General features: G+C 42.5%; 1 protein-coding gene across 4 annotated transcripts in view; it reads right to left on the minus strand.

Annotated features, from left to right (window-relative positions):
* The window catches only part of tex2 (testis expressed 2), a 93,368-nt gene that overhangs the window by 13,963 nt on the left and 52,088 nt on the right, over positions 1-27,317 (minus strand). For all 4 annotated transcript variants that reach the window (XM_060901350.1, XM_060901351.1, XM_060901353.1 and 1 more), the window contains 7 exons: positions 25,911-26,220; positions 24,251-24,486; positions 18,936-19,079; positions 18,752-18,851; positions 14,129-14,249; positions 8,404-8,508; positions 5,754-5,963 (listed from right to left, as the gene is read on the minus strand). In XM_060901350.1, coding sequence (XP_060757333.1) covers positions 5,754-5,963; positions 8,404-8,508; positions 14,129-14,249; positions 18,752-18,851; positions 18,936-19,079; positions 24,251-24,486; positions 25,911-26,220 — 1,226 coding nt within the window. The remainder of the gene's footprint in view (positions 1-5,753; positions 5,964-8,403; positions 8,509-14,128; positions 14,250-18,751; positions 18,852-18,935; positions 19,080-24,250; positions 24,487-25,910; positions 26,221-27,317) is intronic.

A 27,317-nucleotide genomic window follows, 5' to 3' on the forward strand; every position in this document is an offset into this window, starting at 1 on the left:
TCTGCTGCCTGAGACATTCACTTAGCAGTTCATCCTTTGGGGCCATCTTTCTGATGTATTCTCGGATTTTCGATGTTTCATCCTGGACCGTGGTCTTGACGCTCACTAGCCCTCGGCCTCCCTCTTTCCGCTTAGTGTATAGTCTCAGGGTGCTGGACTTGGGGTGGAACCCTCCATGCATGGTGAGGAGCTTTCTAGTCTTGATATCTGTGGCTTCTATCTCCTCCTTTGGCCAGTTTATGATACCAGCGGGGTATCTGATGACTGGTAGTGCGTACATGTTGATGGCTCGGACCTTGTTTTTACCATTCAGCTGACTTTTCAGGACCTGCCTTACTCTCTGGAGGTATTTGGCTGTGGTTGACTTCCTTGTGGCCTCTTCATGGTTTCCATTAGCCTGTGGGATGCCAAGGTACTTGTAGCTGTCTTGGATATCACCTATGTTGCCCTCTGGTAGGTCAATCCCTTCAGTCCGGATCATCTTGCCTCTCTTTGAGACCATCCGGCCACACTTGTCCAATCCGAATGACATCCCTATGTCATCGCTGTAGATCCGGGTGGTGTGGATCAGCGAGTCTATTTCTCGCTCGTTCCTGGCATACAGCTTGATGTCATCCATGTAGAGCGGGTGGCTGATTGTTGCCCCACTAAGGAATCGGTACCCGTAGCCGCTCTTCGTGATGATCTGACTGAGGGGGTTCAGGCCTATGCAGAACAGCAGTGGTGATAGCGCATCTCCTTGGTATATGCCGCACTTGATGTTGACTTGGGCAATGGGTTTTGAGTTGGCCTCTAGGGTTGTCTTCCACATTTCCATTGAGTTCTGGATGAAGGTCCTTAGGTTCCTGTTGATCTTATACAGTTCCAGACATTCCAGTATCCATGTGTGTGGCATTGAGTCGTAGGCTTTCTTGTAGTCAATCCAGGCAGTGCACAGGTTGGTCTGTCTCTTCTTACAGTCTCGGGCGACTGTTCTATCGGCCAGTAGCTGGTGCTTGGCTCCTCTGGTGTTACTGCCAATTCCTTTCTGTGCCTCGCTCATGTATTGAGCCACATGCTTACTCATTTTTGCCGCAATGATGCCTGACAGGGCCTTCCATGTTGTGCAGAGACAGGTAATTGGCCGGTAGTTGGATGGGATGGGTCCCTTCTGGGGGTCCTTCATGATTAGGACTGCCTTGGGTTAGCCATTCTGGGTGGGTTCCATCCCTCAGCAGCTGGTTCATCTGTGCTGCTAGGCGTTCATGGAGTGCAGTTAGCTTCTTCAGCCAGTACGTATGGATCATATCGGGGCCTGGTGCTGTCCAGCTCTTCATCTTTGACACTCTTTCTTGGACGTCTGCCATTGAGATGGTTACTGGTTCTTGTTCTGGGAGGTTGCTGTGGTCAGTTCTTAGGTCCACTAACCATTGGGCATCGGTGTTGTGTGATGCCTTTCTTTCCCATATGTCTTTCCAGTATTTTTCCACCTCAGCTCTTGGTGGGTCTGACCGGTTGTTGTTCCCCTGCCATTGAGAGTACACCTTGGCTGGTTCAGTGGAGAACAGCTTGTTTATTCTCCTGGCCTCTCCTTCCTTGGTGTATCTCCTCAACCGGGTGGCCAGAGCCACTGTTTGGCAGTTTCGAGTGCCTCTGGTATGGAGAGTGAGTTGTACTTCCTGGGCGCCCCTTTATTCACCATGTTCCCTTTCTGTAGTTCAGCTAGCTGGCTAACTTCTCTCCTTGCTGCCTTTATCTTGGCCTCTAATCGTCTCTTACATGGTGGATACTGTTTGTTATGTCCCGAGCCCACCTTGTGTCCAAGCATCTCCATGATTACTGTTGCTGTACTGTGTATCAGCTTGTTGGTCTCAGTGATGGTTCTTGTGGAGATTGTCTTCAGAGCAGCATTCACATCTACTAGTAGATCTTCTGAAGGTACTTGGCAACTCAGCTTCGGTATTTGTCGGGGGCTCCAGGTTTCCAGTTGGGTCACGATCTTCCTTCTCAGGTCAGCAGCTCTTGTGTTGAGGCTGTTAGCTGTTGGGGCTTGGTACCCAATCTCTGGTTGTGGGGATGATGACATCTCCCCACTGACCTGTCTTCCTGGCTCCCCCTTGCCGTAGCATCGTTGTTGTATTTCTAGTGTATTCTCTGCATGTATCCCCTCTCTCTGGGATTGCTTGTATAGTAGCATTCCAGCAAATCCGTATTTTCTGTCCTCGTCCATCGATGTCTTGTTCCAGTAGCCCATTTCTCATCAGTTTGCCCTGGTTCCCTAGCAACTGACGCAGACCTTGTTGACCCGGGCGACGTCTGAGCCGGTATGACTCTATCAGTTATGTTTTCACTCATTCCTGAGGTAGGCTGATATATCATGAGGGGTTTTGCCTAAGGACCCTTACTGGATGATGTTTTGCCCCGACCGGGATTCGAACCCCGATCTCCTGCGTCGTAGTCAGTGAGCATTACCACTGTACTATCCAGCTGAGATATATATATATATATATATATAAAAAAATATCCCTCCCTCCCGACTGAAATTTTTTTTGCTCACCTGGTGGACAGGAAACGGATTTTTTTTTTAAGGATGGCCTTAGCTTAATCTCATTGAAAATATGATAAATTATTTTAAGAGGTTATAAGAAAGTAAAAAATAGGTACCCTATGGGTACACGTGGCAACTGTTTATAAATAAAATTGTTTTCTGATACCATGTCCATACAGTAAATACAGCATACACAAGGCAGTAGCCACAAAAATGAAGCGTAATCCAAAATTGAACAATTTTTTTTTTAAATCACAGAAGTAAAATATACCAAGTGTCTGTACTTTATATTATTCTACTAATTAAACTCTTACAGTTTTCAAAACTGAAACCTCCGAACCGAGGCTGACATACGCATGCTGTCGCCATGAAACTCTTGTTTCCCGGAAAAGGCCCAGCGCTAAAGCTCAGTGGTCTCAATACTCTGACAACTTCCACACATGGGACCACTGGCTGAAGAAGGCGAGGAAAGGGGGATAACCTGGAGTACATTTTAAAATATGAACGCACTTTCCCCTCAGTAATAAGCATAAACATGTCTGAAAGCAATTTCTTTAGTCTAGTCCATTTATTTTGAATGGCATACACTCACCAGTCATTTTAATAGGAATACCTGTATGCGCAGTGCGCGATCGTTACACTCATTCTTACAACACAATGACATCATGGCTACAGCCTCTATGAGACAGCAGCCAGAACCAGAGCGTCAGCGACACAGTAGCTCACACGGCCGTACCGTGAGAAACCAGGCTCATTTATAATTAGCCAAGTTGTTCTTCATGAGAACAATTAGATCTTCAAAACGAAACAAATCAGAATCACAAGAGTGCTCAGAGAGCACAATATCCTCCGCTGGAAACTATGCCATAACTCTGGTAAAATGTGACTGAATTGAACGAAACTGCAATATGCATATTACAGACATAACACAAAGAATCCTGCCAAGTTTTGTGAAATTCCTCCAAAAATTGTGAGAGGAGTTGATTTCAGAAGAACGTTCACCCTCATGAAACTGTCAAAGTACAAGTTACTTAATCAAGGGTCAAAACTCTGGTGAAATGTTCACAAACGAAATTAAATCGCAGTATGCGTATTACCGTCATATAACAAGGCCTTTTGCCAAGCTTCGAGAAATTTGTCCAAAAATTGTGAAAGGAGTTGACGTCAGAAGGTGAGCACACCTTCATGAAACTGTCAAAGTACAAGGTTGTTAATCAAGGGCTGTAACTCTGGTAAAATGCAACAGAATTGAACAAAATAACAATATGCGTACTAATGACATATAACAATGCCTTTTGCCAAGTTTCGTGAAATTCCTCCAAAAATTGTGAGAGGAGTTGATTTCAGAAGGAAAATGCACTTTTTCATAAGAGTACTGTCAAAGTATAATTTTGTTAATCAAGGGCTGTAACTCTGGTAAAATGTGAGCCAATTTAACGAAATTACAGTATGCGCATTACCTACATATAACAAAGAATCCTGCCAAGTTTTCTGAAATTCCTCCAAAAATTGTGAGAGGAGCTGATTTCAGAAGGTGAGTACCCTTCCCAGGACAGACGGACGGATATCGCCATGACACAATCCCCCTTCTGACCTTTCGGCCAACAAGGGATTCAAATTGTAAGGGAAGTTGATTGCAGAAAGCAAGCACACTTTGATGAAATTACCAAAGTACAAGTTTGTTAATAATCAAGGGCATAACTCGGGTAAAATTTGCCCAAATTAAACAAAATTTCAATATGCGTATAACTGTCATAACAAAGCCTTTTGCCAAGTTTGGTGAAATTCCTCCACAAATTGTGAGAGGAGCTGATTTCAGAAGAACATACACCCTCATGAAACTGTCAAAGTACAAGTTACTTCATCAAGGGTCAAAACTCTGGTAAAATGTTCACAAACGAAAATCACAGTATGCATATTACCGTCATATAACAAGGCCTTTTGCCAAGCTTCGAGAAATTTGTCCAAAAATTGTGAAAGGAGTTGATGTCAGAAGGCGAGCACACCTTCATGAAACTGTCAAAGTACAAGGTTGTTAATCAAGGGCTGTAACTCTGGTAAAATGCAACCGAATTGAACAAAATAACAATATGCGTACTAATGACATATAACAATGCCTTTTGCCAAGTTTCGTGAAATTTCTCCAAAAATTGTGAGAGGAGTTGATTTCAGAAGGAAAACGCACTTTTTCATAAGAGTACTATCAAAGTATAATTTTGTTAATCAAGGGCTGTAACTCTGGTAAAATGTGAGCCAATTTAACGAAATTACAGTATGCGCATTACCTACATATAACAAAGAATCCTGCCAAGTTTTGTGAAATTCCTCCAAAAATTGTGAGAGGAGTTGATTTCAGAAGGTGAATACCCTTCCCAGAACAGATGGATGGAAATCGCCACGACATAATCCCCCTTTGGGGCTTTTGGCCAGTGGGGGATTTAAAAAAAAAAAAAACATTGAAAAGTGAGGGAGGAATAGCAATTTTCCTGAAAATTGGTTAACTGGCCTAATTAGCAACTTGTTAATGAGAAATCACAAAACCAGGGAGGAATTTTGTGCAAACTGATTAGATCTTCCAAACAAAACAGTCAGTCAATCAAAATCCAGCGAAAACTCAGGGAGGAGTCACGATTTTTGTGAACTGCTGACCGACAACGGACGTACATCAGACACCGTGTGATGGCAATAGCTCATCGGCTACAGCCGGTGAGCTTAAATAATAAATAAACAAACAAAAACAATCGGCTACGGCCGATGAGCTAATAAAAACCATCCATTCATTATCTACACCCCTTATCGGTCAGGTTCAGTGGAAGCTGGAGCAAATCCCAGCTGATTTCAGGTGAGAGGCGGGGTATACCCTGGGCAGGTCGCCAATCTATCGCAGAGCTAACACATTCACACTCGCATCCACACCTCTGGGCAATTTAGAGTAGCCAGTTGACCACATGTTTATGGACTGTAGGAGGAAACCCATTCAGGCGTTGGGAGAACTGCTTATAAAACATTTTTGCATTCCTCCACTTCTGTTAAACAATTTCATGGGTTACTTTGACCGAGACAGAACATAACAGTTAAATTGCCTGGTTTTTAATTACCATACACAACCTGCAGAGGGCGTATGATGAAACTATCAAGGCAAGAGCCATTTTATTTTTTTTTGTAAAAGGTTTAAAAAAATAAAAATAAAATAAATCCCCCAACTCCGTATTAATTCAGACCATACCATATTCTGTCTGTAGGGGGCGGTGGAATGTTGATGGCCAGCATGCCCTGGCACTCTTGCACTTCCACAGTGAGGAGAAGAGGAGTGTTGGACATCTCCTCCATCTTCTTCTTTATGAACTCCGTCTCGGTGGCCTTCTGAAAATACTTTGACTTTGCGATCTTGTCCACAAAGCGCATGATCTTGCTCGGCCGGTGTCCCCCAACGAAACTGCAGAATAACGTGAGAAAGAAAGCATGCAGACTGTCAGGGTTCATCAATAACTTTTTATGGTTATTGTTTACAGAAGCTGACAGAACTGTAGGCTATGAGTGTCGGTGTTCTGCCCAACCATGGGGTTTAATGGCAATACAATGCTGAATAAAAGATTCAGTTGTATAACTGATTATAACATTAAAATGGTGAGTAAACAGAACCGCAAAGCTCTTATATTAAGCTAGGTTCATACTAGCATAAGACAAAGAGACAGACAATCTACATGTACATATATAGTATGTGATCACTGACCGGTGAAGGGAATAACATTGATTATCTCATTACATGGCGCCTGTCAAGGGGTGGGATATATTAGGCAGCAAAAGAACAGTCAGCTCCTGAAGTTGATGTGTTGGAAGCAGGAAAAATGGGCAAGTGTAAGGATCTGAGCAACTTTAACAAGGGCCAAATTGTGATTGCTAGATGACTGGGTCTGAGCATCTCCAAAATGGCACACCTTGTGAGGTGTTCCTGGTATGCAGTGGTTAGCATGTACCAAAAGGAGTCCAAGGATCCAAAGGACAACCGGTGACCGGGTCATGGGTGTCGACGGCTCATTGATTCACATGGGGCACAAAGGCTAGCCCATATGGTCCAATGTCACAGAAGTTCAAGTCCAAGTCATCCATCCATTATCCGTAACCGCTTACCCTGTGCAGGGTCGTGGGCAAACTGGAGCCCATCCCAGCTGACTATGGGTGAGAGGCGGGGTACACCCTGGACAAGTCGCCAGATCATTGCAGGGCTGACACATAGAGACAAACAACCATTCACACTCACATTCACACCTACGGTCAATTTAGAGCCACCGATTAACCTAACCTGCATGTCTTTGGACTGTGGGGGAAACCTGAGCACCCGGAGGAAACCCACGCAGACACGGGGAGGACATGCAAACTCCACACAGAAAGGCCCCTGTTAGCCACTGGGCTCGAACCCAGAACCTTCTTGCTGTTAGCACTGTCGCCGCACCACTACACCACTGTGCCGCCCAAGTCATTAAAGTAAATTTCGAGTCGAGTCCAAGAACAAGACTCCAACTGCACCATTTGACGGTGGCTGTTGCTGCCTTTATCTGAAACCGTCTCTGCTGCTGTGTTGGACTAATGTTACTGCTCGACTGCCCCATTTTAGTTAATAGGCTACAGATAAAAAGCTTGTTCATCGCTCAGCAAGCCCCGCCCACTATCAACAGGGTAAATAACATGAGAGAGGGTTAACACTAGCTAGTTCATCGCTCAGCAAGCAACAGAGCAATGACCATAGCGTGTCACTTCCTTCTCTGGGTGGAGTCTTGCCAAACGACGATTGAAGTTCGAAGTTGTCCCCGTCATCTCCTCAATAGTTCTTCTACATATGGAACGCACAGCAGGGCATTTTTTTCCCCACTGCACGAGAAGTCTGTAAAAGCAAAGCGGACAGTCCTAGGAGCGTTCTCTCCAGGCATTTTAGCGCCATTAACGTTAGTTTGTTCCTGAACATGACGTACAGTATGAACAGGTGAATGTGCATTCTCTTGCACAAAATTAGTATAAAAATTAATGCAGATATAAATATCTTATGCCAAATTATGGCGGCATGTTACAAAAAATAAAGAAAAAATCCGAGTCCTGGTCTCCAATTTACGAATCCGAATGCAGTTAATGCACGAGTCCGAGTCAAGTCACGAGCCGGACTACAAGCCTGCTTTTCACCATGTCCCAAGTCTCCGAACATAATGTACCGTGTCTTCCCACAACAAATAATGCCAGAAAAGTGAAGCCTGAAGGCCAGTATATGCGACAAGCTGAGAAACTAATGTTGTGGTAAGATTAAAGGGTATAGTAAATCCTCTCTAACACAATACGGATGTGATGCTACCTGCCAAGAATTTCATACAAACTAGAAAAGCTGAAAACTTTTGTTTTGTCCCAATTCTCCCCGCTCTCCCCTAAAGCCTAGGTCACAACCGGACGTACGATTTTTTGGCCGTGCAATTTTTGGCGTTTCCCCAAATCGCTGCGTTTTTTTTTTGTTCGTGGAGAAAGACGCACGTTGGCCGTAAGTTTGTCTTGCAACCTGAAAAAAAGTAAGCGCCCATAGAGTTTGTTTGACATGACAAAGAACCTCTGCGGCTGGTCTGCAGCCAGTCTTTGGCTCAAAAATCAGCACGTCACACGCGCGCCCTCCGTGCGTTTCTTGCATTTTTTGCACGTAGACCGGCCGTAGGAGCACGTACGGCTGGTTGTGACCGAGGCTTAAGGTGTTAATAGTTAAAATAGGGTTAATGCAAGGCACAAGGAGTCTGTGATTAATGTTCATTATTAACTTCATATAATGATTCTATTTCCAAAAGACAGCAGTAATACCTGCTATACAAGAAGCCTCCTCATATGAACTTTGCTTCTACACTCACCTCTCTGTCCCTGGCATTTCAGGTACTTCTGCTGGATCCTCCTCATCAGATGATCCGGCACTGGATGACTCCTCATCACTGTCAGCCAGGCAGTATATACGTGGTCTGGACCTAACACACATACACACACAATTTATTTTTTCTTCCTAATCCTCTGGCCAGTTCCTTTTCTGGCTCTGGATGCATTTGCTAATTATGCTTGATTAGTGCACACATCTGGACCTTCTGTTCAGTGGTTAGCAGAAGCATGGATAGTAAACATTAATGGCCCTTTTCCACTACCCTTTTTCAGCTCACTTCAGCTCGCTTCAGCCCAACACGGCTCGCGTTTCGACTATCCAAAAACAGCACGACTCAGCTCGCTTCAGCCCTACTTAGCCCCCAAAACTCGCACGGTTTTGGAGTAGGGCTGAAGCGAGCCAAACCGAGCTGAGTGAGGCTAGGGGCGTGAGGAGACACTCCCCTGCGTGCTGATTGGTGAGGAGTGTCCTCACACGCCCCGCGAGCACGCTGGGATCTGTAAACACCGTAAACCCGGAAGAAGGAGAGTTACGAATTACGAGAATTATGAAGCCTTATGCGCCTCGCCTCATCTATACGCTCTTGCCAGTATCTGTTGGCGTTGTCGGTGACAACAAGCCACAGCACCAAGACCAGCAACACTAACCATGTCCTCCATGTTTATTGTTTACTATCCGGGTCGTGAGACTACCGCTTAAAAGCTCACTGATGTCACTGTTTGCGCCGCCAAACGACATCACCTGACGTCCACCCACTTTCGCTAACTCCACCCAATGTGTCCACCCACTTCCAGCCAGCACGCTTCAGCGCGGTTGTAGTCGAAATGCAACTCCAACAGCCCCGCTCAGCTCGACTCAGCCCAACTCAGCACGGCACGGCTCAGCCGCGTTTGTAGTGGAAAAGCGGCATTAGTTACTCTATACTCCACAGCAGTGGCGGCTGCTGGTTTTTAAAACAGGGGAAGCCCATTTTACGCATTCATAGTAAAACCTGTAGGCCGGATATCAAAGCATAGAAAGGTGTGCCCCATTAGCATAGTGAACTAGACAACCCCACCTAGTGGCAGAAAGTATTTTTGCTTGTACATTTCATGTTATAGTCTGGCTTGCCAGGCTAGTGCCTCATATCCTTAATCAAAAATATCAAACATCCAAAAATCACTGGCTATTCAACGAAGAGCCTTGAACATCATACCCTGATATGCAACACAGAGTCTTTAACACAACACCCAGCTGTGCAACACATCCTTGAACATCTTCTGCAACACAGTCTGGAAATTCATAACCAGGTAGGCTATGCAACACACAGAACCTTGAATATTATACCCAGGTATAACCTATAACACAGAGCCCACCATTCTCTTAACATTACTGAACAATATACACACTTCAGATTCATGAACATGAACACTATTTATACACAAATTCTGCCCTCCGCTCCTTTTCCAGAAAATGGTCTGTGACCCTGTCATACCAGCTGGTTGTGCTTTCCAGAGACTTTACCAATTTCTGTTAGCAGCTAGCACTGCAGATCCCAATAAGGCTCAAGCTAGCCTACAACCAGATTGAACTACAAATGAAACAAACGAGTGAATTCACGAATGATCAAACTGATAGAATGGATGAAAGTTAACGGAGCACAACGAGTAATATTTACATTTATTTACAGAGTAATGTACAGAGACATCAATAAGAACCGTTTATATGAAAAGAAATTCGGACAGCACTTTGGCACACGACTACACTTTCTCGACATCCGCTAGGGACTGACTGATCATACTTCCGTGTTCCTCGCCGAAGTACCGCCCTCCTCATGTCTTTCAAACACTACCTCCAATAATCCTTTATCAGCCCGGCTTCTTGTCCATCCCACTGTCTCGTTTAGTCCCAGAGAATCCCGGCTTCCCTGGAAGTGACGATTTTGTTGATTTTAACCAATAACAACTAGCCGAAATTGGCTGTTCAGAGCTGTCTCGTAGACTGCAACGGATACCCGGCTGCCAGTCAGTGTTGCCAGATACTGCTGACGTTTTCCATCCCAAAATATGTTCAAAACCCGCCAAAATGCACTTAAAACCGCCCAATCTGGCAACACTGCTGCCAGTCCATAGAGCCCACTGAAATAAGAAAGGTTACAGCCTGGCAGCAAAGGTGATTCTCGTAGCGAACTGCAAGTTCGTCAGACATCACTCAAATAAGTTACAGGATAGTTATGAACATAAATATATATTATGGGTATATATTATGTTATGCAAGTTATTTGCTTTAATGAGAATTCAACGTCGTAGACGCCGCAGTTTGGGGAGAGAATTTTAGGGGAAGCTCGGCTTCCCTTGTTGTCTCTGAGAAATCGCCCCTGCTCCACAGCTGCTAGATATATCACTGCTGATTTTCAAAAATTTAAAAACAACAAGGAGTTATAGCATTGCATCATCTCTGTCATGGTTATAGTTTATATTATTAATTGGTGTGGTGTAATAATGAAACTGAGACATCAGGAAATGGGCAGAGTGCAGGCTTGACTCACCAATAACGGAACAGATCCATCAGATCCATATGGGGCAGGTACATGCGAAAAAAAACAAAACAAAAAAAACATTAGTTAACAGCAATATTTTTAGACTAAAACAGATTAATTTATTAAAGTCTGATTTATTTTGAATGATGAGTCAAACTAGGGAGAGTGAAAACATACATACACGAAAGCAAAAATAGAAAAAGCAGATTTCATAATTCTTCGTTTGCACGTGACGTTATGGCTAATTATGCATAAGGCTTTGAACCAGAAGTGGGCCATGTTGGAGGACAAACTCACGCGGCGTACATTTACTATAGAAGATATGCTCGAGAGGTTATGCTCAAGAATTCCTTTTGTTTCTTCGCTATGCCGACTCTGTGCTGTAATTGAATGCGGGCACAACTCTATTCGAGACAAGGGGACTTAAGTTCTTTAGAAGTCCAACAATTATAAACAATCAAGGAGAAAAAACAGGAGAGTTGTCCACGGAGCGTCGACGTCAACGGCTGTCCAAAATAAACCAGGCTGATCTAATGCCTCGGTCACAACCGGCCGTACGTGCTCCTACGGCCAGTCTACGTGCAAAAAACGCAAGAAACGCACGGAGGGCACGCGTGTGACGTGCTGATTTTCGAGCCGTAGACTGGCCGCAGAGGTTCTTTGTCATGTCAAACAAACTCTACGGGCGCTTACGTTTTTTTCAGGTTGCAAGACAAACTTGCGGCCAACGTGTGTCTTTCTCCACGAACAAAAAAAAAAAAAAAAAAACGCAGCGATTTGGGAAACGGCAAAAATCACACGGCCAAAAAAATCGTACGTCCGGTTGTGACCTAGGCTTAAGCGATGACGAAGGAAAAACCACACAAGTCTGCAGTGAACATTTTATCAAATGGTAAGTGTTATGAACTGGTTATTAATGAAAGATCGCAATATATAAAAGAAATATCGGATCGTTTAATAGCCTGGTCGTGCAGAAACTCGCCGTGATCGAGTGCGTGAGCCGACAATCAAAGGCTTCTACGATTATTTCATTTTAAAAAGAGCTGTACATAATTTTTGCTTTTTTGTTCCATTAAGGAAACCAGCTGATCGCTACAATTTTACATATCCTGACTGGGCTCCAACACAAAATATGGGCCACAACAAAATCAAAGATGGTACTAAAGCGGTAGCTCGAAATGCGAGGCTTACAGAATGCAGAAAGAAACGCAGAATTATTGAAGAATCTTCCCAAACGATCACAGAGTCAATCAAACAAGATTCAGGTCAATCCTCTACCTCAAATCCTGCAGCCTCCGCACCTGGCGAGTGCTCTTTTATAACTAAATATGTTATATCGTGTGTCAGAGCCCTATCTTTTGAAGCAGTCAAAATCATTGCTTTTAAAGTGCTGATGACACGTTTTTGACATCTTTGGCGATGTTTTATAACATAAAAAGTAATTTCTGATGATCCATATATTAATTCACGAAGGCGCCTATTTTACAAGTTATGATAAAAAACGCGGCTATTTGGGCAAATTTGACGGGGCTGCAGCACCCAGGAGACGAAAGAGGAGGAGGAGGAGCTATATGACGTCAGCGAAAGAACCTTCCTCCTAACTTACCAGTTTGTTGTTGATGCGGCAGGTGTTCAGTTTGTCATTATTAGTATTATTATAATATATATATATATATATATATATATATATATATATATATATATATATATATATATATATATATATATATATATATATATATATATAGTTATTATGCCTTCGCGTTGTGTTGCCGGCTTTTGCTCCAAAACCTACAAGGATGGGGTAAGTTTATTCAAGTTTCCCAGAGATCCCGAGCTGCATGCGAAGTGGGTGAAGCAAGTCAGGCGCACTCGTGACAAGTGGGAGCCCTCACCAACATCCGTCCTGTGCTCTGAACACTTCGATTTGGATTGTTTTGACACCCTTCCCAGCTTAAAAGAATCTCTTGGGTGTTCAGTTCAGCACAAACGTGTGTTACTACCATCAGCAGTGCCTACACAGTATTGCCAGATTGGGAGGTTTCCCGCCCAGTTGGGCGGTTTCAAGTGCATTTTGGTGGGTTTTGAACATATTTTGGGCTGGAAAACGTCAGCAATATCTGTTGCCAGATACTGCTGAAGTTTTCCAGCCCAAAATATGTTCAAAACCCACCAAAATGCACTTGAAACCGCCCAACTGGGCGGGAAACCTCCCAATCTGGCAACACTGCCAGTATTCCGGAGGGGGTCTACTAGTAGCTATGCCGGATCCAAAGACAGTCCTCCTGTCAGAACATGTGTTGTGAAACGACATAAGATAAAGGTACGTAGAGCTATAGATTCTACATGATAATCATAAATGTAATCATAAAGTCGGCGTGATATCAGTCATGTATTTGCTTGTGAAAGCTTGCGGCTTTCATGTAACTGCCGCCTAGCAACGAGAGGCAAAGGGTAAAGAGGGTAGGCTATCATAGATTCTATTCGGAAGAGATCAACACAATTCTAGACTCCCAGAAGAGGAAGAGCTAGCACTAGAGAGTTCACCGGCGTTTTCATACGCCATTTCCATTGAGTAGAACCAGAGTAGAACAGCCAGTGAACCGCAGCGTGTTCTTCCGCTGACGTCACAACATGGCCGCGAGCCACGGACCCAGTTTTCTGGCGCTGTGCAATTAAAAGTTGGATATTCGCGTAACAACAGCTTCTTTTCACGTAATTATAACAGAAATCTAACATGTTTACCATGTTGTATAGTTTATTTAAGAAATTGCATAGAGTCATGTTCGTGTCATCAGCCCTTTAAAATAGATGTGAGAAATGATTACAAGCTTCTAAACGTAACTCCTCTTACCACTGTATATCTAATAAATAAATAACCTCCAACATGGCGGCAATCAATGATGCAAGCAGTTTTGGTCATGTGATTGCAAACGAAGAATATTTAAACCTTATACCTTTTTTTCTCATGTAAAATAAAACAAAGTTATCATTAACACGTCAGCTTTACTTCAAAATGCAGAGGAACACTAAATGTATAATACTGACCTTTTTGAACATTTCAGTAGTTTTTCTTTTCCCATACATTCATTGCTAACTGCAGTGTCACAGAACCGAAATCTGCAATAACACGTGATTGAGTAACTGCCACACCAAATCATCTTACATACCACTCCACGCTCCTTACCCCTCTTTTCCTTGTTCTCCAAAGCTCTCTACCTCCTTCCCAAGCCTGGCCAGATTCATCTTGGTCTCCAGGGTCATCAGGAAAGAACCAGTGTACGAGATCTCCAAGTCAAACCACAGACCTACAGGAGAATTATAAATAATTAATACTACTTCACCAAGTGCTCCCATGTTGCAATTTTTTTTGCTAATCCTCACCCACGAGGTAGCTCTCCTGTATCACACCACCACTTGAGTAAATGAACGTTAGCACGTGCATCCTCCAATGTTGTAGTCAAGTCACTAAACCTCAAGTCCAAGTCCAGTCTCGAGTCCCCAGTGTTCAAGTCCAAGTCATTAAAGAAAATTTCAAGTCGAGTCCACTATCGATCAGAGTTGCGTCCAAGAACAAGACTCCAACCGCACCATTTGACGGTGGCTGTTGCTGCCTTTATGTGAAACCGTCTCTGCTACTGTGTTGGACTAATGTTATTGCTCGACTGCCCTATTTTAGTTCATAGGCTACAGATAAAAAGCTTGTTTGTCGCTCAGCAAGCCCCGCCCACTATCAACAGGGCAAATAACATGAGAGGGGGTTAACACTCGCTAGTTCATCGCTCAGCAAGCAACAGAGCAATGACCATAGCGTGTCACTTCCTTCTCTGGGTGGAGTCTTGCCAAATGACGATTGAAGTTCGAGGTTGTCCCCGTCGTCTCTTCGATAGTTCTTCTACATATGGAACACACAGCAGGGCATTTTTTCCCACTGCACGAGATGTCTGTATAAGCAAAGCGGACAGTCCTAGGGGCTTCTCTCCAGGCATTTTAGCGCCATTAACGTTAGTTTGTTCCTCAACATGACGTACGAACAGGTGAATGTGCATTCTCTTGCACAAAATTAGTATAAAAGTTAATGTAAATATAAATATCTTATGCCAAATTATTATGGCATGTTACAAAAAATTAAGAAAAAATCCAAGCCCTCGTCTCCAATTTACGAGTCCGAATGCACAAGTCCGAGTCATCAGTGCTCAAGTCCAAGTCAAGTCACGAGTCCTTAAAATTACGGCACGAGGTGGACTCGAGTACTACAAGTCTGGCTTCCTCCAAAACATGTGAAGTCAGCTCACCAGGGCAGCTGAATACACTTGACGGAAAGCGCTAACTGCCCTCTGCTACATACATGAGCCCACAGAAACGCATGATTGGTGAGCATCACTGTGATTGACAAAAGAGTAATTCCATCCCTCCCACTCAGAGTGTATGAGCTAATGATTTGCTGCCTGTAGGGTAAATGCTTTTGTGTTACATCATTCAGGAGTCCTCAAACATTACTGCAATGAGACTAGCACAAGTCTCAATAGTGCAACATTGTACTGTAACTGTGATAATGAAGCATTGGAATCTGCACCACTGTGAATTTTAGACTATACATCATGAATTAATAGCACTACAATCAATGCATATTGAATGACAAAGCCCTTTCCTCTGGAGACACTTGGCTTGCTTCTCTAGTACATCTTTCTTGCGGTATCAAGTAGACATTTTGCTATTGACATCACTCTGCTGCACCCCGGGGTCTGTTCTAATTACGGTAGCACTTCCCTCCCCATGAGCCTGCGAAAGGTCAGCTTTCAGACTCTCTCAGTGCCTTGGAGCCGGTCAGAAATGATCTTTTGAGCTCTGTGGGCTGCTTCACAGACGGTGAGAGAAGTTCACCAGCCCAGCAGGAGCATAGCGACAGACTCTCGCCTCTTGCATTCTCCCTATAGGGGCCTTTCACATGACGTCATCGTAACTGTGGATTTGTTTGTGGCCATGTTGCCGGGCAAGCTTTGTGTCTGACAACAACCACCACAAGTGTATATGAGTGACTGTAAGCCTGATTCAGTAGATCTACAGATAAACTTGTAGAAGGTACACCTAAAAGAACAATGCCAGAGACCTGTAGTGCTTTTGGATGTAATAACAGACATGGAGATAAACCTGGTTTAACTTTACACCGCTTCCCGGCGAACCCGGAAAGACGAGAAAAATGGCGAGCTGTAGTTAAACGTGAAGACTGGATGCCAAAGCATTTCCGTGTGTGTGGAGAACATTTTATAACAGGTTTCATACTAACCTGATATTTCTCCTCACACCTTTTCTAGCTCAAGGTCATTCAGTTATAAAAATCCTGTAGATCTAGATTTAGCCTCGGAGTACTCAAGTTAACATTCAACAAGTCCGTAAGTTGGCGTAACATGGAGAGAACTTTGGTCTAGATAGTAAAGCTTTTAACAGGGTGCATGGTCTGGCACGACTCGGTACATTCTACTGGTACATACACCAGTGCGTCACACTTGGCAGCTCTACTGCATGACGACAAAAAGAAAAGAAAAAACCCCACCCCACCCAACTGCCAAGTGTGTGAACATTAAAATGTATATCTGGATGTGGGCTTTGGACATGATATATTTTATTGGACCAAATGCTTGGTTCGACTAGCAGCATGTTTATGTACTGATAATGAAGATTCAGCTAAACACCATAAAATATGCTAGATCTAGGTCCTGGGTTATATATTACTGTTAGAAGTTCATGTTTGAGCTTACCTTTATCGGGAATTTCCCATAATATTCCGGCATGCACAAAACCTGCCTCGAAATATTAATAGGCATCTGTACTTTTGTAACCCTTTAGCATCTCCGGTGTATTTAGAAGTCCCAAATACTAAATAGTTCAGGATGTCGTAGTGTCCCAAATCCAGTAGCTAGTCTGCTGAACACTTTTCAACTGGAATAAAGACATTTGTGAGTAAATTAAAGCTAGACGGCCTTTTGATTTCATAAAATAGGCGAAATTTAGTTCCCTCTGATATTTGTTCATTGTGATACATGTTTATTTCTGTAATATCTCACAAAATATCAGGCCATTCTGTGGCTGGGAAGTTATTTAATTTGAGGGAATTCCTGAGCAAATAATGTACGTGAAATCGCTCGCTTCGCACAGTCAAGCAGACAGAGGAAGTCCGTGTACACATGCGCAGGTTTACCTTCTTTGTTTTATGGCAGCTGGCATCCACAGGTCTTGCATTACTGCCATCTACAGGTTTACCTTGACCGTGCACTGACAGTTACATCATTCTGTTGCTCAATGAACAGCTGATCACAACGAGGTGCTCGCTGAGCGCCAATATTTATTAGTTTGGTCCCGAGTTTCCTTTCTTTCACAACATAACGTCTTTTCTTCTCACTTTCTGTTACTGTAGTAGGTCTTTCACATTTCATTCACACACATCCTCCATTTTTCCTCTCCTGTTTCAAATTTGCATCCCACAATGCCTTGCATGAACGGGGAAAGCCCACCAATTGATGCATGATGTAGTATCTTGAATTGGGTCATGGTGAAAGCAGGAAATAATAGCGGAGATTTTAGGGCCACATGGCCCTACATTGATTAATTGTTCTATTTAAAAAAAAACATACAATTGGAGGTCTGCAATTCGAATTCAGTAGCTTTCAGTCCACTAAACAAAAATAATTGGGTGTCAGGGAAAATTCTTTTTACTTGAAAAATCTGAAAGGCAGTCTACCTTTAAAGTTAATAAACAAGATTTGACATCATTTGCAACTTGGGAGGACTTCCAAAAACTAGAAGTGTGGCGATGTCTCAGTTTTAGCTTGATGTTTTGCCTTAAAATATCCTTTAGAGCACTTTACAGAAAAGTGCTTGGCCCCCTTAATTGCTGCTTGCAGCTATATTTTTAAACAAGTCCATTCCCTGGTTAAAACTAACTTTTTCAAACAAATATTTTATACATATATTTAATATATTGTACTTTAGTTTCTTGTACCCTTCTTGAAAACAGCAATGATGCAGCTTATTCTGGCATTGTGGCAAATCAAGACCTGCTGATGAGGTCCTGTACCAAATACTTGGACATGATTATTGAATGATGTTTGTACATTACCTTCGTACTTTGTCAGGAAAATGAAAAGCTGCAATAATGTAGTCTGGCTAACGCGACTTCAAAGCTTTGTGAGCATTTGGTCTGGCAAAGATATTAAGCCCAACTGTTTCCCAAAGGCGTGGCTGACCCGCCTCCCTGAAATGCCTCAGTTTGCTACTGGTCGAAGCCAGAAAAGGCTGTGACGAAGCTTAAACCAATCACATCACTCTTTCCTCTGACGTATGTGACGCGACGGAAACTGCTTGAGTAACAGGAAGAAGATAAATACCTCCAGGGCTGCTCTTTGCTCCGTTTTCAATGAGAACTTCCCGTTGAATGCTTTCAATACAGCATCTACCGCTGTGTCAAAGGCTTGCCGCTGCTCCATGTTCGTAATGTTTCTAGTGAATGAAGCGCTTCCGGCATAGATTCTGTAAACAATCTATGGCTTCCGGTCGCAGTTCTACTACGTCACTGCCTTGAACACACCTCTACCCAGGGCCGTTGGAGATGCTCAAAGTTGATTGGCTCCCGATTTTTCGGGAGCTTGGAAGAGCTGGAGATGGCTTGCCTTGCCAGACTAAGCTCGCAACAGGCCCTCGTGTTGCGTCACACTTAGGATGGGCGGGCCCAGGCTAGCAATAATGTGGCAACAAACCATTCAATCCATACAAATCTATCTACAGTGTAATCAGACTCAACCCAAAGGCTTACCTTGATGGTCCACTGATGGTTTGGAGGCCTTAAGAATCTTGGGAATAGCCATCCCCATGTCCAGTTCAGTCAGTGTCAGCTCGTTCATGAAGTACGGAAGCTTTGATTTTAAAACAACAGTTTTAGCACAAAACCACCTCAATGACCCAAGGAACTCAGGAAAAACAAGGGCTAAAAAACATACCCGGATCTTACTCAACTTCATCTGGATCTTTTTGGAGACCATATCAGCCCAGTACTTCTCCCTGAGGAAGTCCCAGAAAATGCGGCCCAGTAGGGCATTGACCCAGGCCTCAGACTCACTCTCCGTGCCAGGACCTGTTGGGAACTGGAAGCAAGCCCGGACAGAAACCGTCTCCATGAGCTCATGAACAGTGCTTGCAGAACAAACTAGATTAGTCGACACATTAAAATAATCACACCAGTTTTCAGATTTGGGCCTCGAGTCAACCATACTACAGTGGGGTCACTGTAACGGAATGTTCAAGATTCTCATATTGTGATGAGCTGGTTTGAGCCAAGGCCTTCAACAGGACCAAGAAATACCAGATCATCATCATCATCATCATAAAACCATCATAAAAAGATATGTCCATTCAGTGGATATAAAAAGTATATAGTGTCTTGCAAAAGTATTAATCCACCTTGGTGTCATGTTATATCACATTACAAGCTGGAATTAAAATGGATTTTTGGCAGGTTAGCACCATTTGATTTACACAACATGCCTTCAGCTTTAAAGGTGCAAATTGTTGTTTTATTGTGACACAAACAATAATTAAGATGAAAAAACAGAAATCTGGAGTGTGCATAGGTATTCACCCCCTTTCGTATGAAACTCCTAAATAAAAGCTGGTCCAACCAATTCACTTCACAAGTCACATAAGTAGTTGATTAAGATCCACCTGTGTGCAATCAAAGTGTCACATGATCTGTCACATGATGTCTGTATAAATCAACCTGTTCTGGAAGGACCCTGACTCTGCAATATGACTAAGCAAGCAACATGAAAACCAAGGAGCCTCCAAACAGGTCAAAGACAAAGTTGTGGAGAAGTATAGATGAGGGTTGGGTTATAAATATCATCCCAAACTTTGAATATCCCAAGGAGCACCATTAAATCCATTATAGCAAAATGGAAAGAATATGGCACCACTACAAACCTGACAAGAGAAGGCCGCCCACCAAAACTCACAGACCAGGCAAGGAGGGCATTAATCAGAGATGCAACAAAGACAACACTGAAGGAGCTGCAAAGATCCACAGTGGAGATGGGAGGATCTGTCCATAGGACCACTTTAAACCATAGACTCCACAGAGTGGGGCTTTATGGAAGAGTGGCCTGAAAAAAAGCCATTGCTTAAGAAAACACGTTTGGAGTTTGCCCAACAGCATGTGGCAGACGCCCCAAACACATGGAAGAAGATTCGCTGATCAGATGAGACTAAAATTGAACTTTTTGGCCATCATGAGACATGCCATGTGTAGCACAAACTCAACACCCTGAGAACACCATTCCTACAGTGAAGCATGGTGGTGGCAGCATCATGCTGTGGGGATATTTTTCATTTGCAGGGACAGGAAAGCTGGTCAAGACTGAAGGAAAGATGGATGGCACTAAATACAGGGCAATTCTGAAGGAAAACCTGTTTGAGTCAGCCAGAGGTTTGACACTGGGACGAAGGTTCACATTCCAGCAGGACAATGACCCTAAACATACTGCTAAAGCTACACCAGAGCGGTTTAAAAGGGAAACATTTAAATGTCTTGGAATGGCCTGGTCAAAGCCCAGACCTCAATCCAATTGAGAATCTGTGGCATAACTTGAAGATTGCTGTACACCAAAGCAACCCATCTAACTTGAAGGAGTTGGAGCAGTTTTGCCTTGAGGAACGGGCAAAAATCCCAGTGGTTAGATGTGCCAAGCTAATAGGGACACACCCCAAGAGACTTGCAGCTGTAATTGCAGCAAAAGGTGGCTCAACAAAGTATTGACGTTGGGGGTGAATACCTATGCACACGCCAGATTTCTGTTTTTCGTCTTAATTATTGTGTCACAATAAAAAACAAATTTGCACCTTTAAAGTGGTAGGCAAGTTGTGTAAATCAAATGGTGCAAACCCTCCAAAAATCCATTTTCATTCCAGCTTGTAATGTGAAAAAACAGGACAAACACCAAGGGGGATGAATACTTTTGCAAGACACTACACTCCTGTTAAAATATCAGGTTTTTGTGACCAAGATAAAAGAATGTCAAAAGCATTTTTAGCTACCATTAATGTGACATACAGTACTGTGCAAAAGCCTTAGGTGCCCTATTTTTTTCATACAAACGTTGGTACAGATTTCTATTTTATGACTTCTACATTATCGAGTCAGTACAAAAACATTTTAGAGTCCAAATGTTCATTTTCCAGTACAAAACTAAATATTTCAGAAAAAAAGTTTGTATCTGAGCAGCATATTACACAAGAGACTAATTTTCACATTACAAAAAGAAAACATAATGAAGGCTACTAGGTTTTGGTGCAAAATTAAGGAGCAAGTGCGACAAAGTGTCCAGAAGAACTGTGGCTGGTTCTGTAAGATGCTCAGTAAAACCTACAGATCATTTCCTTATAAAACTGCACTCACTGTACCTGAAACTATTTTTTTTTTTTAAGCAAAGGGTTGTCTCACACCAAATATTGATTTTATTTCACATATTATAGCTTACTGCTGTTTATAGTTTTGTTTTTTTTAAATGTTAAAACCTCTCATCTCATTATCTCTAGCCGCTTTATCCTGTTCTACAGGGTCGCAGGCAAGCTGGAGCCTATCCCAGCTGATTACGGGCGAAAGGCGGGGTACACCCTGGACAAGTCGCCAGGTCATCACAGGGCTGACACATAGACACAGACAACCATTCACACTCACATTCACACCTACGGTCAATTTAGAGTCACCAGTTAACCTAACCTGCATGTCTTTGGACTGTGGGGGAAACCGGAGCACCCGGAGGAAACCCACGCGGACACGGGGAGAACATGCAAACTCCGCACAGAAAGGCCCTCGCCGGCCACGGGGCTCGAACCCGGACCTTCTTGCCGTGAGGCGACAGCGCTAACCACTACACCACGGTACCGCCCATGTTGAAACATTTTATTTAATTATTTTTAAGCCATTTTTGCTCAACAGCATTTCTTTACATGTGCCTAAGACTTTTGCACAGTACTGTAGCAACTAAGAAAATTAACGTGAATAGCAAATAGGAAAAGTTTTACGGAAAAAGAAAAAAAATTGCACAAATATAGACACCCTTTTATAATGGGGCCTGTGACTGTGCTCAGAATTAACCAAATCACATTCAAACTCCTGTTCAAAAGTAATTATCATACACCTGTCATTAATGACGTGATTCTGATTAACCCCAAATAAACATTAGCTGTTTCCGTAGGATTTTCTTGACATGACCATGGCTTCAGCAGTCAGATGAAACCAAGGTGGACACATACCCTTTTTCGACTAACAGGGGACAGGTTCCATTCTTGTTCGCGCACCAAATTTTGAATCGTCATACAAGTTTGACCAAAAAGAAATTGGTTCGGAACCTGAAAAGTTGGTTCCCAGTTGGAACCAAAACACAACTGTTTTTTCCAGTGCGAACCTCGATGACATCAGTGGGCGTCATTAGTTTGGACAGGAAGCGGAAAGCAGCAATGGAGAACACGACAGAAAAAGGATACAGCTTCGGGGGAGAAAAAAAAATGGACTGAAAAATATCTGCAATAACAGAACAAAACCTCACAAGTAATTGATGTGCACCGCCATCTTGCTACTACTGTTTACTCCCGTTGCGAATTGTCCAACACCCTCCGTTTGTGATGTATCCTTGGTTACAATGGTTCTGCTCAAAACTGGTTAAAATGTGGGTCGGTTCACTAGCTGGCACCAAGGATCAAAGAATCCGGAATGGAACTGGTTCAAGAACCCATTCCCTGTTGGTTGAAAAGGGGTATAAGAGCATGTACGGGATCTCGTTGTCTAAAGCAGACATATCAGACGCTTGCTGGCTGTGCTGTGAAAATTGTGCATGCAGACGCTCCTCTGAGTTTCCAAATCTGTCATTGCTTAACTCTTGAATATTTTCTATCATTAAAAAGCTTATAATCTCTGCTTTCCAAAGAAATTGATCTCGTTAAGATCTATTCAGTACTTAGGGAGTAACGGCAGGTTGAAGTCAGTACAAGAGTTCTCACTCTGCTCACGGGACGTTGGCAAACTGCTGGTGCTTTTTGAGTCACAGGAAAGCGCTCAGGCTCTCTCTCTTCTGATTGGTTTCTGACTGGATTACTCGTGAATATCAATCAGACAACTTTTATAGGGATGTTCTCTCGCTTTCACCGTTTCTGATGAAGTATTCAGCAAAATTTTCCGTCTGCTAGTTTTGATGTTATGATTCACGGGAGACTTTGAAGTGAGTTTTCATAGCTTTACCTACTTATTTTTTCAAATCAAACTGATTCATGTAAACAAATAACTATTGTAGAATATAACTGTAGTTGTTTTGATGAAAAATATTGAGATCTTAGTGATCAGAATGAGATTTAAAAAAAAAAAAAAACCAGAAGTCAGAAACGCGAGTGTCAATTTCAATTCAGTTAACCGAAATTGTTTATTGGATGTGGCTCACACAGTTTTTTCAAGGTTCGCCTTGAAAGCTGTGAATATTAATCAAAATAATCATTTCTATTCTTTCATATAAACACTAGTAGGCCCTACTTTTGAGAAATACAAAAGCCTACAGAGCACAAAGAGGGCATTAGAAAATCTTTTATTACTTTTTTATTGAGTGTACAGATTTAACATTTTGCCTAATTAGCATAACTAATACTAATTAAATGCTAATTTGCATAATTGGTTTTTACTACTTTTTTCAAACTTTGTATTCCGTAAACAACCATCTATGTGCCTGCCAATTTCCATGTAAATATCTTGGAAAATAGAAACGTTATTAAGAAAAAAAACATTTGATCTCATTCGTTAAAGAGGCCCATTTTGGACCATGTGATCCTCATACATCATATTAAGGCAGTTTTCTAAAAATTAAGCCGTTTTTTCAGTCTTTGATTTGTGATATCTCAAGAACGGATAAACATATTTTAATTCTATAAAAAGTATGTTGTCCTGCATTCAGTTCTGAATTCAGTGAGAGCAGTTTCAATAGTTCAGATAAGCTTCCTATCAAGAAAGAGGTACAAAATAATTTCCAAAACTTTTTTTTTATATTTTTACATCAAAAAACCTAAAATTTTTATGGGTTGTAGGAACATTTTATATCCACTGTATATTATAAAAGAATGTATGCAGTTGTATGATTGGTGTGCAAGCTTGGTCTGTGTTTATGGACTATGTTAAGCCTGAACACAACAAAAAAAAAAAAAAAAAAAACAGAAAATAAACCCGCACCACAAGTGTGTTGGGTTAATTGAACACATTCGTCCATGAAGTGATCAGTACCTTGGTTACGCTCCTCGGACTGCTGTCAGTACTGTGAAGAGGGCTGGCATTTGGGCTCCCTGAAGAGTGGCTGATATATTTAGCCATGTAGATATTGTAATCCAGTACTTTTTGTTTGACATCCTTCTGCCGTGGTTTAGATTGAATCACGTCATCGAGACTGCCTTGGCTACTGCTGCAACTTTGAGACGAAGCACCTGCTTGGCTGCTCCCGCTGATGTCAGAGGGGAGGCAAGCTGTGGATGGACAGAATATCCAAACATATGGGCATAAATCAGATAAGCATAATGGAAAATAGAGTACTCTATTAACGCCATAGCATTAATCAGCAATTTTAGGACCCAATATTGTTTTAGCTAGTTTTATTTTGGCATGATCAGGGCCATTTCTTCCTATAAGTGGTATAAGCAGTTACTGAGGGTCCCTGGACTACCACGGGGGACTCTGATTTTTAAAACCAATATTTAAAAAAAAAAAACGTTTTACTATCAACTGGCAAATGTTTATGGATCAGGGAGTTGCAAGGGCTCCTTGAGGTGTGAAAACCAAAAGAAACTGCACTTTACATTACTAAATTAGTAATAACAATTAACTAATGAAGAAATGATCAAGCAAAAATGAAACCCACAAAAAAATTTAAACACAAAAGGAGAAAAAGTCTAAAACATCGGTACAGAGTTAAAGGTAGACTGCCTTTCAGATTTTAGGTGTAGGTCATAAAAAGAATTTTCCCAGACACTCAGTTATTTTTGTTTAGGTGGACCAAAAGCTACCGAATTCGACTCACAAACTTCCAAATTTTAGTTTTTTAAAATAGAACAATTAATGAATTTAGGGCCACATGGCCCTAAATTTGCCACTATTTTTTTTTCTGCTTCACCATGACACAATACAAGATACTACGTCATGCATCACGTGGTGGGCGTTCCCCTGTTTGCGCAAGGCATTGTGGGATACAAATTTGAAACAGGAGACAAAAATGGAGGATGCAAATGAAACGTGAAAGACAGACTACAGTAACAAAGTGAGACGTTATGTTGCGAAGGAAAGGAAACGCAGAACCAAACTAATAAATATCAGCGGTCAGCAAGCACCTCGGTGTGATCAGCTGTTCGTTTAGCGACAGAATGATGGAACTGTGTCAGTGCATGGTCAAGGTAAACCTGTAGATGGCAGTAATGCAACACTGGCTGCCAGTTGCCGTAAAACCCAAAAGAAGAAGAAAAAGGTGGTAAACCTGCGTATGTGCAGACAGACCTCCTCGGTTTGCTTAACTGCGCAAAGCAAGTGATTTCATGCACATGTGCTCAGGAATCCCCTCAAATTAAATAACTTCCCAGGCACAGAATGGCCTGCTATTTTGTGAGATATTACAGAAATAAACATATATCACAATGACCAAATTTCAAAGGGAACTAAATTTCACCGATTTTATGAAATCGAAAGGCCGTCTAGCTTTAATCAATTTAATTTATGTGATTCCGCTTGCTGAGGTCACTAAAATGGAAAAGGTTATTGGCTAACTATCAAGTAACAAGACTTCGTACATACTATCTATTTTGTTCAATTGTTTTTATTTTAAGTTGCTGCTTAGGACCCCCAAATGTTCAGGAGCGGCCTTCAGCGAGATTGTGAACGTTCACACAGGCTCTAGTCTTACATGCAAGCAGGCCAGAGGGTTTCCTGATCTCAGCCTTGAGCCTGGAGGCCAGCAGCATCCTCCTGAACCATTCTTCCTTCTCTCTTCCGGTTCTCCCGAACAGGTACAAGACAGGGTCTGTGGAGCGCTTGGTTTCCTCACTACCCACCACCCCCTCAGTCCTTTCACTTGGAGCAAGGATTTTCTCCTCCTCGTCTTCATTCTGATCCCCTTTTGCCATGAAGTCATCCTGTTTGGCCAGCTCAATGCAAATGGGATATTTTTTGTTCCACACACGTTTTCTGGCCAGGCTGTGGGGCACCAAGTAGATCTGCGGGACCAAATGCAATTAGTTTTTCTCATCATCGTACAGTATTTAGTAGGGATCGACCGATATGTTTTTTTCAGGGCCGATACCGATAATTATGGAATTGGGATGTCAATAACAGATATGTGCAACCGATAAATGTAAACATTATAATTCACATGAAATTAAACATAGCACACACTGACACAGACCTTCATATCCATGAAATGTATGTTCATCTCATCTCATCTCATTATCTCTAGCCGCTTTATCCTTCTACAGGGTCACAGGCAAGCTGGAGCCTATCCCAACTGACTATGGGCGAAAGGCGGGGTACACCCTGGACAAGTCGCCAGGTCATCACAGGGCTGACACATAGACACAGACAACCATTCACACCTACAGTCAATTTAGAGTCACCAGTTAACCTAACCTGCATGTCTTTGGACTGTGGGGGAAACCGGAGCACCCGGAGGAAACCCACGCGGACACGGGGAGAACATGCAAACTCCGCACAGAAAGGCCCTCGCCGGCCACGGGGCTCAAACCCAGGACCTTCTTGCTGTGAGGCGACAGCGCTAACCACTACACCACCGTGCCGCCCCGAAATGTATGTTTAATTGTAAAATTGAACATGAAATTTTGTGCAGGGAGATGCTAGCAGCATTTGTACAATAAAGTCAAACATTAGTTAGAATAAAATGAGAAATAAAATAATAATAAAATATTCACCAATAAAAACATAAATCACTCCCTACTATATTACAGCTCACCATTTTCAGTGGAAAATAAATGAAAATACACTCTGGATTCTTTTACACTAAGAACTAAGTAAGACTTACCAACTTCAAGTAGTTTTTAAATAACAAATCAAGTGTAGGGAGCTGCCTGCAGCATTTTTTAAAAAGTAAAATCAAACAAAGTTGGCTATCACTCCCTATTATGTAACAACTTAACAAGTAACCATCTACATTCTAATGCTTTTAATGCCCAAGCCTAATATTCCCAATTTAGGAGGATTATATTGTAGTGAAGGAAGCACAGTTGCTCTGCATGTTAAAAGCTCTGGTTCAAAGGAGTGGCTGCTCCTTTAAGAGTATATAGCTTTCCAAATCAGAAGC

Source organism: Neoarius graeffei, chromosome 20 (assembly GCF_027579695.1).
Source record: "Neoarius graeffei isolate fNeoGra1 chromosome 20, fNeoGra1.pri, whole genome shotgun sequence".
NCBI lineage: Eukaryota > Metazoa > Chordata > Actinopteri > Siluriformes > Ariidae > Neoarius > Neoarius graeffei.